General features: G+C 48.4%; 1 protein-coding gene across 10 annotated transcripts in view; it reads left to right on the top strand.

Annotated features, from left to right (window-relative positions):
- ARMC2 (armadillo repeat containing 2) overlaps window positions 1-19,087 on the top strand; it is a 143,417-nt gene that overhangs the window by 32,196 nt on the left and 92,134 nt on the right. For 6 of the 10 annotated variants that reach the window (XM_070073719.1, XM_070073715.1, XM_070073718.1 and 3 more), the window contains 2 exons: window positions 13,642-13,805; window positions 18,049-18,147. In XM_070073719.1, coding sequence (XP_069929820.1) covers window positions 13,642-13,805; window positions 18,049-18,147 — 263 coding nt within the window. The remainder of the gene's footprint in view (window positions 1-13,641; window positions 13,806-18,048; window positions 18,148-19,087) is intronic. The other 4 variants (XM_070073724.1, XM_070073720.1, XM_070073723.1 and 1 more) reach the window with 2 other exon arrangements.

Here is a 19,087-nt window from a genome sequence, read left to right as displayed (position 1 = left end):
GGAATGTTGTCGAAGTGGTGCCAAAATTAAAGTTTATACAGTAGGATTAAAACAAACCAGAAAGTGGAAACTCTTAGCAATCCTCTCATCAATTACATTTATGAATCAGTCTGGGACACTTGATAATTGTTTCTTGTAAACATTTCAGCGAATAATTCCAAGAAATGAGCTCTGCTAGTCAGTGGTGGATTCCCAGTTCTGATGCCAGAGCCCTTACCCTCAATTAACATTTGTTCATCTTCAGACCTTAAAGCGGGAGATGGAGATTTGTCAGTGGGAAGGGCTGTGGATGGGAAGAGGGAGAAGGGGACCGAGGTGAGAGGAGGCCAAGAAGGAGCCTGGGCAGATGGCAGAGAGGGGATGGAGCAAGGGAGGACGGCTCCCAGCACGGGCTCCCGCGGGCTGGTGATGCACAGGAGCAACGCCTCTGTGTTGAGTGGGTCTCCGGCTGGGGAGGGAAAGCAGCGGTTTCTTTCTGTGAGACTGCCCTGATGCGTACACCCTGAGTGTACATGAGGGGTAGTTCAGCGACGGGAGGGACCAGCATTTTGACCTTGTGCTCCTGGTGATGGGATTGCAGCAAGCTGTTGGGGGCCACTTAACCCTCCCGCAGAGGACACAGTGCCAAACACTCACAGAGCCGCCCCCTCGCACCGTGTGCCCATTACCTGCGTCTCCATGGGTCTGTTTGGCGACTCATTTGGACTTGGCAGGCCTGCTCCACGGCACTGCTCCACCGTCTCTCGCTTTGTGTTTCCAAATGCATTGGACTAAAGCCGCTGGTAACCAAAGGGGCCAGGGTCTGTCTCCAGCCAGCTGGTGGGCCCATCTGGTCGACCCCTCTATGGCGCTGCTTCAAAACCCCTGAAGGCTTTTGACGTAGGTGTCGCTCACCCTGTCATGGTCTGGAAATGGAGCCTGGGGTGGAAGCCCAAAACCAGTCCATTGTTGTGGAGAGTTGTGAGCTCTGCTGGAAGCCAGCATCTCTGGGTTTAGGTTTGGTTCTGTCCCAGCCACTTGATTGAGCTGTGTGCCTTTGGACAAGTCTCCTTAGCATTCAGGTTTCTAATCTATAAAGTGGAAGCGACTATGTCCCTTCACTCTCACCTCCCTCCAGCCCTCACCGTAGGTTGTGGAACAACCACTAACACGTGCAAGTCGCATTTGTAAACTTGCAAATGCCTTTAGTGGTGCTGCCATGAAAAGTTTTTAAAGGGAGCTTCTGGCTTAAGATGGCAAAGCAAAGCCATTCTGAAGAAACTCAAAGAAAGCAGCAAAGACTGGAAACCAGGGATAGGGGCCGGTGCTGTGGCAGAGTAGGCTAAGCCTCTGCCATATGGATGCCAATTTGTGTCCCAGCTGCTCCACTTCTGATCCAGCTCTTGGCTGATGGCCTGAGAAAGCAGTGGAAGATGGCCCAAGATGGCCCCTGCACCTGCGTGGGAGACCCAAAATAAGCTCCAGGCTGCTGGTTTCGAACTGGCTCAGCTCTGGCTGTTGCCGCCATTTGGAGAGTGAACCAGCAGATGGAAGACCTTTCTCTCTTTCTCTCTGTCTGCCTCTCTGTAATTCTTTTAAGTAAATAAATAAAATCTTAAACAACTACAAACTTTATTTTGCAAAAAAAAATGTTTATTTTCATGTATTTAAGAGAGAGAAAGAGAAGGATCTTCCATCTGCTTGTTCACTCCCTGGATGCTTGCCAACAGCCAGGAGCCCAAAACTCCATCTGGATCTCCCACATGGGTGGCAGGACTCAAGCACTTGAGCCACCATCTTCTGCCCACCCCACCCCTGCGTGCAATAGCAGGAAGCTGGATCAGAGTGGAGGAGCCAGGACTGAAGTCAGTGTGTGATGTAGGATGTTGGCATCCCCAGAGACAGCCTACGCTACTGCACCACGACACCCACTGCAACTATAGTCCACCTAAACATAAGGCACTTTTGGGCTTGATATTTTAACTGCCTGGCAGATTTCCATTGGGGAATTAGCCTCCTTGCACTGTATAATAAACTGCTCAGTCTGTGTTTGAAGTGGGTCACATGACCTTCCTTTCTGGGGCTGGTCATGTGACCCAGGGCTGGCCAATCAGAGACTTCCAACCCCCAGCTTCAGCTGTTGGTTCAGGGATGGGCACATGATCCAAGCTAGGCCAATTGAGTTCCTCCCTGAGACTTTTGCCAAGATCTTGGGAGGAACGTTCTCTTCTTCCAAGGTCACAAGCAATAGGAATGACGTGATCTTGAAGTAACACCAGTCCTTTCACTGCCTTGTGCAGGGAGATTCTGAGAGGGAAGTGTGTATAAACAGAGCCATGGAATGGAGATGCTGATCAGCTTCAAGGATAAGAAATAAACCCCTAGATCTACCTGTGTAGATCACGTCAGCACTGTAGACCTTCTGTTTTGTGAGCCGGGCTTCCTCTCTCTACTTTCTTCTTCCTGCCTGCCTTTATTTCCCCTCCTTCTTCACTCCGTTTTCTTTCTTACCTTTCTTATTTTTCTTCTCTTTCCTTCTTTCCTCTGCCTCCCTCCCTCCCTCCCTCCCTCCCTCCCTTCCTCCCTTCCTTCCTTCTCTCACCCCTCCCTCTCCTCTTTCTCTTTCTCTCTGATTCACTTATTTGAGAGAGTGACAGAAGGAGAGGGAGAAAAAGAGGTCTTCTATCTGCTGGTTCACTCCCCAGATGCCCACAACAGCCAGGGCTGGGCCAGGCTGAAGTCAGGAACTTTACTGGGGTCTCTCGTGTTGGTGACAGGGACCCAAGTACTTGGATGTCACCTGCTGCCTCCAAGGAATACCGATCAGAAGCATAGGGTAGCTGGGACTTGAACCAGACACTCTGATTTGGGATCTGGATGTTCTAGATGATGGCTCAACCCACTGTACACAATGCCCACCTTGCCTTTCTTCTTCTTTTCTTTCTCTCTTTTTTTTTTTTTTTCGGACTGGGACTTTTGGTGACATTTGTTAGGTTTCTGTTACTTAGAACATTGTAATCAATGTAATCTCATTAGCCTGCCAACTCCTTGAACTCTAGATGAAAGCGGGGGTAATTTGAAAGTGGACACATAGCTCTTGAGACTTTGGGGGGAGAAACAGATTTCACTCACTGTAAGCGAATCCTAGCTCAGAAAGGTGTACCTAACGGTCTGCTTAGAGATGAGGTCTGAGGCTGTGGGAGGCCTCCAGAGAAGTCAGGATACCCATCGGCTCTCCATTCAGGGTCCGAATCACAAAGTGGAGAGGCAGAGGGGTGCTTGGGGCCAAAGGTGGCCCCCGCCTCACTGCTTGTGAGCCAGCTAATTGTGTGTGTGTGGGTGGGTGGGTGGGTGCACGCGCACGTGCGTGCATGTTCTTTCAAGGAGATCATTTGATTGATGGGACTTTAAGGACCCTGCCACTTACAGCAACTTTCCTGTGAGTCAGTACAACCCAAACCACGGGAATAGCCACTCCCAGGTCCACAAAAATAGTGGATTTGGTGGCTGGATGTTCCAGAACACAGAGTACCGCAGCTCTCTCCCTCTGTGGATCCTATCCAGCTTCAACCAATGAGTGGCTCCATTTAAAGATGAGTCGCACTGGGACAAGAACTAACATGGGTCTCAAGCCTGGATATGTAAAGAACATATGACGGAACATATGACCCTCCAAAAACATGGAAACATGGAAAACAATTTCCCATCGCCTCAGAGAAATTACAGAATATGTGATCATTCCTTAAAAAAAAAAAAAAACTAAAAAGAGCTGTTTTTGGGGTTGCGAGAATTCATACTAGAGATTATAAGCCCAAGGAGATGAAAAAATAAGCTTACAGTACTCAAAACAGAAATCAAAGAATAGTGTATAAACTCAAAGAGAAAAGCTGTATTAGACATTTTTTAAAAAAAATGAAACACCAACAGCTGAAAATGCAGTGCGACATGATGGGCAGCCTAGAGGAAGCCAAATAAGAAGGAGCAAAAGTACTGTGAAAACGACTAGGAAGACTGGGGTAGCCGCGGAAACTGAAAACTCGCCTTCCTGAGGGAGCCAGTCCCCTCCTCCTCCCCGGCCTCTCCTGGCACTGCCTCACTTCTGACTGAGTGCCAGGCTCTCTTCTACATGATCTGCGTGCATTAACTCACTCAGCGGTCACAGCAATCCGTGGAGAATGGAAGAGATCAGAACAAAAAGAATGAGCAAAGTCTCTAGATGTGCTAGAAGACAACTTTCTGGAATAAAGGCTGACATGGACATATTGTATCTCCCCCTACATAGTATGGAATAATCCACACTAAGACATTTCCCACAGTGCTCAGCACTGGAGCACCCCCTAGTCCATAGTTGATAATTATTGACCGGATGGGTACATGGAGTGAAGTAACCTGTGACCATTCAGGCCGAACCAGCAAGGCACATCAAAGGAGGCAAAGGCAGGCTGGCCTCTGGCCTCACTCCGGCATCGCTCGCTGACAACACAGCGGAGCCACCTCTGTGAAATCCTAAGCGTAAGAAGAGATGATCCAAGAATCTCATCACCAGTGTCCTTCAGTAGAATAAGCACTTTCCAACAGACACTTTCAAACGTGGGTGGTCTGCTCACACACTTTCTAGGAAACCTTAGCAGCAGGACGAGTCAAAATTCAAAACCAGAACTGAAGCGCTCAGTGAAAGCACGCCTGGTGAGTATGGCCTTCGTCTTCTGGCTGAACTAAAAGCAGACAACTCTGACATGGTGGTTGTGGAACAGAAACCTTGACAGCGTAGGAGCAGTATAAATAACCCAAACTGGTGCTTGGGAGGAAGTGTGAGGACCGGTTTCTTCGCTTTCATAATGGAAAATAGATTTTTATCAGCAGCTACAGCCTAAAATTGAAATACGCAGTTTAAAAAAGAATGGTTTCAGCCTCCTAATGTTTCTCATTTTTTTTTTCCTCAACTTTAGAGAAATCTTTTAGCATCCTCTCTCTCTCTCTCGGGAAGACCCGCTCACCTGAAGTTCTGCAGCTCCTTCAGTCTCACCTCCGTTTCTGTTTCTCTCTTAAACTCAAGCAAATGTACACTGAATGATGCTTCACGATTAGTAACGAGGGTGATAGAGTATCACGTACATGGATCCACTTGCCTGCCCTCCCTCCCAGCCTTCTGTGTTTTTTAAAATTCTCCTTTTATCTGAATATATTCAAAAACATGTCTGAAATTATGTTTACCGCATATTAATGATGTTGATTTCTGGGTGGTGGGATGCTGGATGATTTTCTTAACCTCTTATTTGTACTTTCTTATATTGCCTAGCCTTGGAAATAATAATAAATATGTCATTTTTTCAAAAGCAGTGAAGTCGTTATTCTTTTTAAGGATGATGTGACTGAGAAACTTTCCATTTAGACAAAACAAGCTTTGGCGAGAATAATTTTGTAGAGGTCACCTTTACTTTATGGTAGTGTCCATTGGATTAGCATCCCTGGGTAGGCAAAGCTAGCTCTGTGTTGGAGGGTTTGAGAGATTAAAAGGACTCCTCCCTGTGAGATGCTTATGAATGTGTCAGGGCGTGCTGCTCAGGTGGTCCCCAGCCCAGCAGCGTTGCCATCTTCTGGGAGCTTGTCAGCAATGCTGGGTCTCAGGGCCAGCGCTGGAGTGCAGCAAGTTAAGCCACCCTTGGGACAAGGGCATCCTGGACAACCTGTATCTGCTCCACTTCCTATCCAGTTTCCTGCTAATGCACTCAGGAATGGAAGGGTAGATGGCCCAGGTCCTTGGGCCCCTGCCACTCCTGTAGGAGACCTGGACAGGGTTCTGGGCTCCTGGCTTTGGCCTGGAGCAGCCCCGGCCATTGCAGCCATTTGCAGAATGAAACTGCAAATAAGGGATTCATATTCTCCCTTCTCTCTCTCTCTCTCTCTCTCTCTCTCTCTCCCTCTCCCTCTCCCTCTCCCTCTCCCTCTCTCTCTCCCCTCCTCTGCCCTCCCCTCCCCTCCCCTCCGCTTCCTCCTTCCCTTTCTCTCTCTGCCTTTCAAGTAAAGTTAAAAAAAAAAAAAATCGAAAGAAAACAATGCCGCCTCCTGGGGCCCAGACCTGCTGAATTAGAATCTGCGTTTGTGTAAGTGTCCTGGTGATCGGAAAGCCTCTGAAAGCTTTGGAAGCACTGCTCGGTGGCGCACCCCAGTGCTGGAGGCTGGAGAGGAAACAGAGGAAAAGAGTTCAGCAATCAGAGAGAGCGCCCAACTCCGGCTTGAAGATCAGGGATTTCCGGGAGTGGGTGGGGTTTGCGGTGGCGCTCAAAAGCTGAGTTTCCTTAGGGACCGAGCCTTGTTCTCCCCGCCCCCCAGTAGGGGAGGTGGGATTTGAGGTGGTCCTGGTGGCAGGGCTACCCTGAGGCCATGAGCCTAGAGCCGAGCAGTGTGCCTGCTTGTGACGGCTGCCCTGCCGCAAGTGCCACACAGGCTGGAGAGTCTGCCCCCAGCAATGTGAAGGACCCCTGGGGGGGGCGGGGAGCGCCTGGGGCGGAGGAGACCCCTGGGAAGCAGCGGGGGAGGGGGGCATTCATGGGGTGGGGGAGTGGGGAGTGGTTGTGCTGCGGAGCCGGGTGCTGCGGCTGTGGGTGTGAGCGAGGGGGAGGGGGGAGTCGCAGGCCCGCGCGGCACTGGCGGCACTGGCACATCGTGTGTGCATGTGTGCGGTGCCTGCGACTATGGAGCTTTGAATGAATGTTAAGGGAGGCCTGAAGCTGGGCTTTCGCTCTGCGCCGAGGGAATTCACGGTTAACTCATTCAAGCTAACCTGGTTAGCTACAGAGCAGTCTCGAAATCAAGCTTAGAGAGAGAACGTAAGTAATAACCAGTTAGTGATATTGAAAAAGATTAAAGTGTGTGTGTGTGTGTGTGTGTGTGTGTGTGTGTTTAAATCCTGGGCTGTAACCCAACACGACCAGGATCTTGGAGAACTTTCTGAAAATTTTTCCTTGTAGATATCACTCTAAAAGTATGTCCTTTAATTTCATTGTGTCTATGTGTAACTCTTCAAGTAAAATTCTGTTTTTTCAATGTGTATTTTTATTTGAAAGGCAGAGTGACAGACTGGGAGAAACAAGGAGAGAGAGAGAGATCTTCCATCCAACTGGTTTACTCCCCAAATGGCCACAGCCGCCAGGACTGAGCCAGACTGAAATTGGGAACCCAAACTCCATCCAGGCCTCCCACGCGTGTGCAGGGGCCCACACACTTGGGCCACCTTCTGCTGCCTTTTCGGGTGCATTCTCAGGGAGCTGGATTGGAAGTGGAGCTGCTGGGATTTGAACTGGTGCTCTGATAGGAGACGCCAGCTTCAAAGGCAGTGGCTTAATCCTCTGCCCCACGACTCAGACCCTAGACTAGCATTCTGTTTTTAAGGTGAGTATTTGAGAAACAGTGGTAGGGCCAGTATTGTGACACAGCAGGTGTAGCCATTGCCTCCCAGATTAGAGCACTGGTTGCAATCCCGGCTTCTCCGCTTCCCATCCAGCTCCCTGCTAACGCGCCTGAGAAAGCAGTGGAAGACGGCCCAAGTACTTGGGCCCCTGCACCCACGTGGGAGACCTGGATGGAGTTCTGGACTCCTAAGTTCTTCCTGGACCAGCCCAGGTTATTTGTGGCCATTTGGAGAGTGAACCAGCCCATAGACGATCTCCTAGTCTTTCTTCTCCCCCTCCCCCCATCTGTCTATAATTCTGCCTTTCAAATAAATAAATGAGTCTTTTAAAAAAGTGATCATCTGTCTGGAAATGTTCTATCTGGTGCCGTGGGCCAGGATGACAAGGAAGCCACCGTCTCCCCAGCGCTCCACCTATCCCGGCGCTGGCATGCTCAAGTTGCACTCCAAGTCTCTGAGAGATGTTAAGGCAAGGATCAGCAGCAAGCTAAGGTCCACAGGCCGAATCCAGGCCATCACTTGCTTTTTGTGAAATAAGCTTTACTGGAACACAGCCACACTCACTTATTGTCCCTGGCTGAGCGGACACTCCTGCAGCGGTCGAGCTGAGTCTTGTGGCAGAGACCCCGTGACTACAAAGCCTAAAACATTTACCACCTGACTTGAGTCTGCAACTTGAACCCAAATCTAAAATTAAAGTGTCTTTTTCTTTAGGGCAAGGAAAAGTTCAGGATTTGCTAAAAATTTCTTTTCTTATAAGCATCCTTTAACATTTCCTTCTCTGTTTCCTTATGTGTAATTTTTTCCCAAAGTAGAAGTAAATTTGTTGCTTTGTTTCTTCATTCTAAATCTTTCTTGATTTTTTTTGTAATTCCTTTAAAGTAAGAGCAAACAAACTATATAAAACCCAGGAGCTGGGGTGGGTATTTGGCCTACCTGTTAAGATGCCAGTCAGGACACCCACAGCCCACTTGAAATGCCTGGTTTCAAATCCGGCGGCACTCCCAATTCTAGCTTCCTGCTAAACATGCACCCTAGGGGGCAGTAGGTGATGGCTTAAGTAGTTGGGTCCCTGCCACCATGAAGGAGACCTGGTCCAGCTCTGGGCATTGAAGGAGTGAACCACACATGACAGCATTGTCTCTCCCTCTCAAATAAATAAAATTCATAACACTAAATTTAAAAAGTTAAAGCCTAGAAGCCAAGTTTAGCCACCTGCCTGTTTTGTGTGTGTGTGTATGTGTGTGTGTTTTCAACCCTCAAGCTAAGATGGTTTTAAACATTTTAAAATCATTACTAATTTTAATTTTTATTAACTCATTTGAAAGGCAGAGAGACAGAAAGAGACACACAGAGAGAGCTCCCATCTTCTGGTTCCTTCCCCAAATGCCAGCAACAGCCATGGCTGCACCAGACCAAAGCCAAGAATTAGGAATGCCATCCAGGTCGCCTGTGTCGGTGGCAGCGCCCTAGTTATGTTGCCATCACCCATTGCCTCCTAGGAAGCCAGAATGGATAGCAGAGCTGGGACTCAAACCTAAGCACGCCAGCATGGGATGTGGGTGTCCCAAGCGGCAGCCCGACTGCTGTACCAAATGTCCACGCTAATCCTTACATTTTGAATGGTTAATAACCTTGACTTTGCCACCTGGCCCACTAAGTATAGAATATGTGTGTGATCTGGCCCTTTAAGAAAAAGTTTGCTGACCCCTGACCAAAGAACTTTCGGCATCCTATTTGGGAGGACACACCTAAAACCCACCCTCCCCTTCCACTCTGGGTTGTACAAGCTGATAAATTCCACTTAGGCCTAAAGTCAGTTAGAGTTAGGCTTTTGTTATTTGTGGATTGAGATGTCCTAACTAATAAAACGCTGTTGTGTTTCTCCGAAGAATTTTACAGAAGAGCTTTAAGGAATAAGTTCTGAAAATGTTTTATTTTGATGCATCAATAATCATGGTAAAAAATTTAATCATGGTCTTTAATAACATGGAACAGGAAGCTGGGAAGAACAGTTATACCGGATGACTAAATCAGGATCTAAAAACGTCTGATAGGCAGGAGCCCTTTGCCAAATGCAACCCTGTGGCATTTAGTAAGAGTGAGTAAAGGGCCAGTGTGGACGGGTACAATCTGCCCTAGCTGTGCACACAGACACCCAGGAGAACGGGCCACGGCAATGCGACCATCAAAACGGCTGCCGTGGCCTGAGGCTGCACCACTTAGGATATCTCCTCTGTGCTCCTTAGAGGCCATGCCTTAGCTCAGTACCGGGTCCCAGCCTTTGTAAGGGGTCCAGGAGGACTGACACTGAATAGGCAGGCCGGCAGAGCTGTGAAACCGTGACCTACTAGGAGCAGCGGAAGGAACTGCAGGAGTTTGTCAATGATGACAGCAGCAGCAACAGCTGACGTGTACTGCATGTACTGCATGTGTGCCTGCAGACCTGCCAAGCACGTCACATAATAGCGCGTGGTCCTCACTGGAACCTCATGCTGGGCGTAGTTATCTGCCACGCCCTCAAATAATCATAGGGATGAGGAAGCCGACGCTTGAGCTTATTCCCTAACCTGCACAGTTCTGCCGTCCTGTTCCTCCAGGCGCACCTTCTGTTCTTTCCTCTCCCTGGAATCTGCCACCAAGCCCTAGCAGCTCCTCACTGCAAAGGCTTTTTGAAACGCGTGCCTTCTGCTGCAGCCCCGCTGTCACATACCTCGAAAGATCTAGCCTCCTTACCTGAATCCAGGTCTCCTCCTGTGGTTGCCCAAGCCCCATCCTTGTGTGAGAACCTGTATCAGGTCTGTGCTCAACCCGCAGTTTCAGGCAGTCACTCTCAGTACTTCCCGGTGGAAACCTTTTGTGCCTTTCTCGCGGGCCCCAGGCCATCATCACCCCTGCCCTGGACATAGCACGGGCTCCCCAGGCCCCTCTGCGCCTCCACCCAGGCCGCTCACCTTCCGAGAGTGCTGTTGTCATTCACAAGTTTGGCTTCCTTCGAAGGCCCACGTGTGGTCAACTTCTCCCACTCATTCATCACTTCCTTCTCAGCAGCGGTTCTTGGATCCTGCGGAATTTCACATCTAGCACCCGGCTGGAGATCCTGTTGGACTTTTCTAGGTTAATATTAGGCTCTAAGTTCCTCAAAGATGATTTTAAACCTCACCAAGGTCACACCTTCTGGGCTCTGTAACTCAGCAAAATCCATCGCTGGACAGCTCAGACGTGCTTGTTGACTCAGAGGATGGAGAAGGATAATATTGACAGCTTACCAGGTTCTTCCAAGGTGCCAGTCACTGCACTAAGAGGAGACATTGCTGCCCTTGTTTTAAGATGTGGAAACTAAAGCCAATTAACTTGTCCAAGCTAAGTGCTGGACCCAGGATTTGAAGCCAGGCAGCTGGCGTCCAGAGCCTACAACCTCTGCACCCTGCTGAGAGCCACAACAGTGGCTCATCCCAGCCCCGGGGCCCTTCGTGAACACTGGCAGGTGCACCCAGCACTGCCAAGCTTTTACAAAAAATCAGAAACCTCCCCCCCGTTTTTTCTTTTATAAAAAGGGGTATACATGGATGTGTTTATGGAGGCAACCTCTTCTTTAGCCATGACCCGGGGAGAGTGTCTTGCAGACTTTGGAAGGCACTAAGTTGGAAACTGCCTGCTTTGGCTTCAGCAGTCATTGAGGACAAAATGTGTGTCTTGAAAGGAAGACCATACCTCTGTGGAGAAGTTTGTTCTCACTTCTAGCAGTGGCCGGTATGAGAACACCCTTGGCCTGGCACCCTGTGGAATGGTGTTTTACCTTTTGATGGGGTTCATCTCCTTCATGTTGGTCTTCGTTGAGAAGGCTCCCTCCCCTTATTCTTTGATTGGTCAGAGAAGTTTGCTACCAGATCTGTGTTTTTGTGGTGTGTAAGAGTAAAGCAGTTATTTCAGATTATTAATGAATTGGGCTTTTTAGGGGGAGGGAGGAGTTGCCTTGGTATTTTATTATAGCAGGAAGTGTTAAAGTCAAGTGTTTTTAAAAGGGCCAAGTTTCGGGTGGCATTCAGCCAAGCAGGTAAGACGCTGGTTGGGACAGCTGCATGCCACATTGGGTTCCTAAGTTTGATTGATGGCTCCGACTCTTGACTCCACCTTCTGGTGAATGCAGACCCTGGGAGGCTCTGGTGATGACTCAAGTAATTGGGTTCCTGGATGGTGTTCCAGCCCCAGGCTTCAGCACAGCCCAGTGTCTGCCGTTGAAGGCATTTGGAGAATGAACCAGCAGATGAGAGCTCTGTTTGCCTCTCGAATGAATAGATAAACAAAATTTTTTCAAAAGCCTGTTTATAGAAAAAAGTAATATTTGGAAAAGCTAAGCCTCAGGGCCCTGGTGGAGTGCTGACCATTTCACTGGGGAATCTCACTACTCGGGGAATCGAAGCACTGGATGTTCGCGGTCACAGGTGACCAGGACCTCGTGTGTGTGCATCCTTTGTGATGTCTAAAGCAAATATATTTGATGGCCATCAGAAATTTTGTTGTTGCCAGCACTGAGGCATAGCAGGTAAAGCCACTGCCTGCAGTGCCAGCTTCCCACGTGGGTGCTGGTTTGAGTCCCAGCTGCTCCACTTCCCATCCAGCTCTGCTATGGCCTGGGAAAGCAATAGAAGATAGCCCAAGTCCTTGGATCCCTGCACCCACATGGGAGACCCAGAAGAAGCTCCTGGCTCCTGGCTTTGGATCGCCCCAAGCTCTGTCCATTGCAGCCATCTGAGGAGTGAATCAGTGGATTGAAGACCTCTTTCTCTCTCTCTCTCTCTTTCTCTCTCTCTCTCTCTCTGCTTTTCCTTCTCTCTTTGTAACTCTTTCAAATAAATAAATAAATCTTTTAAAAAAATAAAAAATTTTGTTGTACAACCTGCACTCTCATGCTCTGTGGTTTTAAACTTTTATTTACTTTTGAAAAGTTTATTTGAAAGGCAGAGCAAGAGATGGACAGACAAATATGTCCCATCCACTGGTTCACTCCTCAGATGCCCGCACCTGCTGAGCTAGGCCAAGCTGAAACCAGGAGCCAGTAACTCAATCTGAGTGTCCCATGTGGGCGGCTGCCGTCACCTACTGTCTCCCGGCATGTGCATTAACAGGAAGCTGGGACTCAAACCCAGGCGTCTGATAACTGGATGCAGGCGTCTTAACCACCATGCCAAATGTCTGTCCTGCTCTGTATTTTTACCTTGGAATTTTGCTTGGATACTTAAAAATAAGAAAGCACCTTTTTAACTGTCAGCTCTAGCTAAAGGAAGGTTGTGTCCTGCAGACACAGACAGTCCCTATACTCAATGTGACTTGAAACAAGCCTGAAAACATAACCCTGCTTTGACTGGCCAGTGGTTTATTTGGGACACAGCATACTTGTCATCTGGGGGTCACTTGAATATACCTTTAATTTTTAGCATTTGAAATATTTCTAAGAAAATATTTTCAGAGAATATAAATCTATTTTAAAATAGAATTGACATACAGTGGTGTAGTCAGTGGAAAGAGCAGTCAGCTGAGAATTAATGAGACCTGGGCTCCAGGTCCGACCCTGCTGTGTGACCTGGGGCACATCGGAGCCAGTCTGCGACCTGTTCTCCATTGAGAGGGAAGCAGACAGGTCTCTCCCAGCTTTGGCAGGCCAGACTTCTTGAGTCAACTTTGCTTGAGTCCTTTCTCATTGAAACAGTGCCCCCTTGTGGTATAGACCCTTAATTGATTTTTAAAAATTATTTGCAAAGTAAACATTGGATGTATTCTTTGGTTTTCTATTAATTATATTTCGTATTGTTAAGCCAATATGACTTGCTTTTTTAGCGATTAATCTTATAAATCACAGATTCATGCTGGTGCTGTGGCAGAGCAGGTAAAGCTGCCACCTGCAGTGCTGGCATCCCATGTGGGTGATGGTTCGAGTCCCAGCTGCTCCACTTCCTATCCAGCTCTCTGCTATGGCCTGGGAAAGCAGTGAAAGATGGCCCAAGTCCTTGGGGTCCCTGCACCCATGTGGGAGACCTGAAGACGCTCCAGGCTCCTGGCTTCGGATTGGCACAGTTTTGGACTTTGTGGCCATTTAGGGAGTAAACCAGTAGATTGGTAGATTGAAGATATTCTCTTTCTCTCTCTTTCAAGTAAATAAATAAATCTTTAAGAAAGAAATCACAGGTTGATGGAATCAGGATATAGTGCGCAGATCCCATCTTCTAAAGTGTGCTCTGTGGTTCCTTCAGGAGCTGTAGCGAGCACACGCCCGTCACTTCCAGCAATGATGACGCTTCCGTTTTTGCGCTGAGTGTTTTCTGCATTCCTCCTCCTAGGGCCCAGGGGAAGAGGTGTGTGACGACTTCATCGTGCCTTGGCAGCTGGGACCTGGGCGGGTCAGAAACCAAAGCAGGTGAGGTGCTAGCGTTCTCAGGGGTCCTCGGCACTCCTCCACACCTCACCCCCTTCCGTAGGAAACACACCCGCGCGCAAGGTGTCTGCGCCGGGCTCCCGGTGTGACTAACAGCAGTCTTGCCATCCCTACCATCAGCCAGCTGCGATGCCTCTAACACCTGTGGATGACAGGCCACGAGGATTCTATAGGGATGTTGTAAAAGCAGAGCTGCCACATTAGACATCTGCATCAGTCTCGGGTCCACACCTTGAGGTCACAATTCAGTGCTCACTTAAATGAGACTATACTTACTATGGTGAGGCAGTCCACTGGGGTTCTCCTCTGGGAGGACATCATCCCCAGGCTGGAAATAATGCAGAACGTATTCATGCGGTGGAATAAAGCAGTTAGAAACCTGAGCAGTGTACACTGATGATGTTGAGGGAAAGGAGCGGGGACCTAAAACTAGAAGAAAAAAGTAAGTTATACAAACAGCGGCCTACATTGTGTATATACTTCTCTGGGCAGTAGACACATAAAGGCAAGTATGATAACAGTTACCGCGTGGGTCAGAAGGCTGGTAACATTTTGCTTTTTTAAAATAAGAGAAAAGATAGAAATAGGGCAAGCTGTTCATATTCAACCCAACCAGCTGTGAGTACACAGGGGCTTGCTGTGAGCTTTGATGACCCAAGACTAATACTAGGTTAAAAAGTACTACCTTAAAAATAATTTCTTATCAAGAAAAGGATTTCTGTGGCCTGTGGGGATTTCTGTAGTACCCAAGACCATCTTAAATATTTCCGACTCATCTCCGAGCCGGCAGTTGTTGCTAAGGATTTTATACTTCCGTGCTAAAAAGCGTGAGCCAGTCCTAACACGGTGTCAGGTTTGTGTGTCCAGAGCTGAGAGCTGTGGTTAACAGCTGTAACCACTGAGACAGCAAAATCTACAAAAACATGCTGAAATGGTCGCTCGACTTCCCCAATTTCCTGTCGAATCATAATTTTTATATTTAGCAAACAGTGGACCTAGATGAAAGTGCTTTCTGAGATATTAGATGTTTCCCCAGCTCCGAGACAAACTTGATGGTGGTGTGCGTGCGTATCCTCAATGGCACTCACAATTCCAGGCCTCAGTTTCTGCATTAACTTGGGGACAGCAGATAAATTGGGGGGTGGGAGGTCTGTGGGAGTGGGAGACATGGCTACCAGAGCCTTTCCTGGGAGAGGACAGGAACTCTCCGACCACAGGGTCTGGCTAACTTTCCATCCAGAAGAAACAAGTCTTAGAGATTTGAGCAGGACCCTGGAGGACGCAAGAAACTGTTCTGTGAGTTCTGGCCCACCTCTGTAATTCAGCTTCCTTGGGGTGAGCAAAGCTATTGATTTCACTTCTCCGATTTTTTAATAGAAATATTATATTAAAAATCATGTTGCATGGAAGGTAAAACATGCTGACTTGAACTTTTCAGTCTTAAAGTCTGTATTTCTGGTAAACTGAGGTGCATCATAAATATGCGTTCATTAAATTGATTATCTGTCTGACTTATCATCTGCTGGTCTTTCACTTGATAAGTGCTGGTTTTCTTCATGTACTTTGGACTTTGACTGGGTTAATTACCTGGGAATATCAGCGCCTCTGTTTTCTACTGCTGGAATACTGAGCTCACTTCGAGACTTCTGTATCTGTAATTTACTGAAGTTAAAGCAGACTCATCAAAGTTACAATCCCGAGGGTTGAGGTGGTGAATCCACACGCCTTTGTCTGCGGTTCTAAAAACCCCCAAAGCTGGAAAGTTGAAACACTCTTGAAGCTCATCTGGTGGCAGTACCTGACACAGGCTGATGGGAAGCCAGGTCCAAGGGAACTTCCACAAGTTCATAGAAAACTGGAATGAAAAGATAGGTTCATTTGGGTACCAAAAAATGCTGAAATCCATGCATTTTTTTTCCTAATACACATTTTCCATCAACTTTCGGACGATCCCTCATAAAGTCTTTGTTCCATCAGTATAAATAGTCAGTTTGCTGCAGGGGGCTGCCCCGGAAGACCCTGCCGAAGTGGTGGGTCACACACCACAGTGCCCTTCTCAAGTCAAAATGTTTCTGATCCGGCCCCAAGGGCTTTCAGATAAGCGGCTGTGGGCCTGACCCCATGTGGACTGGCTTTTGTTCTCAAGACAATTCAACTTTGTATTTTATGATGAAATCTTGCTTATGGGCCAGACAGATCCTGTGAAATCTCACTATTAAGACACAGCACCTTGGCCTTCGCTGTTTAATTACAGCTTTGTGGCCAGCCCCTCCCTGGACGCCCGGCGTGCGCCGTCCCCTCCCCTCTCAGCACCGACCCCTCTCAGCATGAGGAAGGTTTGGTAAAGAGGCCCTTTGTGGCACACGTGCGCGCTAGGGGCTAGGTGCCCATCCAGCTTCCCTGCCTCTCATGGGAGCCATCAGCATGGTCTGCTCGGAAGATTGCTCATTTGACGGCTTGAGGATTCATTTCTGCCGTCTCTGGATTCAAGTGAATCCAGGAACATATGCTGTTCTGGATTGCCCATGGATTTCTCTGCTTTTTAAACAGATAATTCAGAAGGGACTTTATTAAACTTTTTATTGCTGAGAATTTAATTTTAACTGTATTAAGAAAATACTAGATGGGGTGGGAGGGAGGTTATAGTGGTCTAGTGGGTTAGGCCCCTGCTTGGGGTGCCTGCATTGGTTCAAATCCTGGCTGTTCCACTTCTTTTTTTTTTTTTTTAAGATTTTTTTTTTATTAATTTGAGTTACAGACAGAGGTAGAGACAGACAGAGAGAAACAGAGGTCTTACATCTTCTGGCTCTCTCCCCAAATGGCTGTGATGGCCAGAGCTGGGCTCTGATGGCCAGGAGCCAGGAGCTTCTTCTGGATCTCCCACATGGGTGCAGGGGCCCAAGGACTTGGGCCATCTTCTGCTGCTTGCCCAGGCACATTAGCAAGGAGTTGGATTGGAAGTGGAGCAGCCAGGTCTTGAACTGGTGCGCATATGGGATGCCAGAGCAGCAGGCTGGGGCTTTAACCTGCTGCACCACAGCACCGGCCCTATGGCTGTTCCACTTCTAATCCAGCTTCCTGTTAATGCATCCTGGGAGGCATCAGATGATGGCCCAAGCACTTGGGCCCCTGAAAACCATGAGAGAGACCTGGATAGGGTTCAAGACTCCTGGCTTCAGCCTGTCCACCAGGTTGGAAAATCTCCCTCCCCCCAACCACTGTTGCTTTCCCTTTGAAGTATAAGAAAACATACAAATGAACAGTAAAAAATCAAGTACTAATATTGATATTTCCTAAGAAACATACATTGAATATTTGTTGTATATTCTTTTCTCTTCAAAAGTAACTCACCTGCTTTGGACAGCTTGGAAGGGCACATAAAAGAAATTGATAACCCATAATCCCAGCACTCAGAGGTGACTATTGTTGCCTCATTTCACAAAGGCGAGGCGAAGCACCTTGCCCAAAGCCAACCAGCTAGCAGGTGGCCCAGCTGAGGTCTACACCCACACAGTGACTCCAAACCTGCACCTCTGTGAAAGGCAGAGTGACAGAGAAATGGAAAGAGAGGGAGGGAGAGAGAGACAGAGAGAGATATCTTCCATCCACTGGTCCACTCCTCAAATAGCTGCAATAGCTATGGCTTGACCAGGAGCCTGGAATTCCATCCAGGGCTCCCACGTGGGTGGCAGGAGCCAAAGCACTTGGGCCATCTTCTGCTGCCTTCCCAGGGAGCTGGATCAGTGTCACTTGGCATGAATGACCCCAGCCCAGTAATCACGTGTGGACGTTTTATTTCCTAAAAGAAAAAAGTCCTTCTAGGTCTTCTGTTTAGAAAATTTTTCCCAAGGCATTTCTAAATCCTTCTTTACCTATTTGTAGTTTTCTGTTCTGTTTTCCAGAGGGATAAGTTTAGGTAAAAATAGTAATAATAATAATAGTAATAGTAATAAACTCCAAACTGTGTGCCTTCCTGGCCGTCATCAACATTTGCAGATCTCAGCGCTTTGAGCAGCACCCCAAGCTCACTTTCAGGTTTGGGCTTCTTGCATGATCTCTGAGTTCCGCTGGGGGTGGCTTGATGGGCAGACCTGCAGCCACAGTTGGAGTTTGTCGGGTACAGGGGCGAGGGATGGTGGCACCACGTGGTTATCAAGTCGACCGCGCTCTGTTACAGCTCCTTCTCACAGCCCTTCCTCCTCCTGTGGATTTCTTTCTTTTGCAGTCTCAAAAGGCAACTTGCGAGAGAAGGACGCCGAAAAAGCAGCAGACGAAGTCTTTTGGAATACAAGGATCATACCGCTTTTGCATGAATTAGAAAAGGGTAAAGAAAAAGTTCTTGTTTTAAATCAAAAATACCCAGAGTTATTTATATGTCCCCTTCCTTGCCCTGATATTTTTAGTACACTTTGCCTGTCATTTCTCTGACCGTGTTCAAAAACAACTGACGTCATCTATTTGTATTCAACATTATGTATAACCCGAATTTTTAGTGAGCAAAATCCTACTTTAAATGCTCCAGGAGAGCCCACTTCTAAAATTCCCCTCATGATACAAGCTAATTCCCACCTCCTCTGCTTGTGGAGGTGTTGGTTTAACCTCTCCAGGACGGCCGTTCCTACTCAACACAGTGGAAGCCACAGGCCTTGAAGCCGAGTCTCCTGGACCGGCACCCTGCACAGTTGAAATCCTGCTCTCCTAAGGTTGGGTCCAGCTGTTGGCGATGCCACCCCCAGCACAGGAAGTGGCCTAGGACATGCCCTGCCCTGGCGCTGGCAGCAAGGGCCGAGCATTGTCCAGTTCTGCAGGACTGGGGAAAGCTGTCGGGATGGCCTGCTGCTCTCTCCCCACTCGACAGCTCCCCTGGCATTCTTTTGCTGAAGTCAAACCAGCCTCTTCTGGGGCTGCAGCCATAGCTTCAGGGCCAAGGTCAGTGCCAGGCACTCAGCACACTGCAGACCCTCAGTAAGAATTGTCCAGTGACTGCCCCGCGGATGAGCAGACCGGCATGGTAGCCAGAGGAGCACTCTTCGAGAAGTGGGGGAATGAGGCCCTCCCAGCCACCCAACAGGAAGTGGTGCAGAAGACCCACTGCCTAAAGGGTTCAAATGACGTCACCCTTCCTTGTCTCCGCATTGCTGCTTGGCTGTGCTTGTGGTTCACGTGGGAGCCCTGAGCAGGGTTTCTGGTCCTGGTGCTGCTGTCCTCTGGGAATGTGGCCCTGGGGAGTCACCAAACTGTGCAAGTCAGCCGGGTGCAATGAC

The sequence above is a fragment of the Oryctolagus cuniculus genome, chromosome 5 (genome assembly GCF_964237555.1).
Source record: "Oryctolagus cuniculus chromosome 5, mOryCun1.1, whole genome shotgun sequence".
NCBI lineage: Eukaryota > Metazoa > Chordata > Mammalia > Lagomorpha > Leporidae > Oryctolagus > Oryctolagus cuniculus.
The sequence above is the reverse complement of the archived record's forward strand: the minus strand, read 5'-3'. Positions and strand labels throughout refer to the sequence as shown.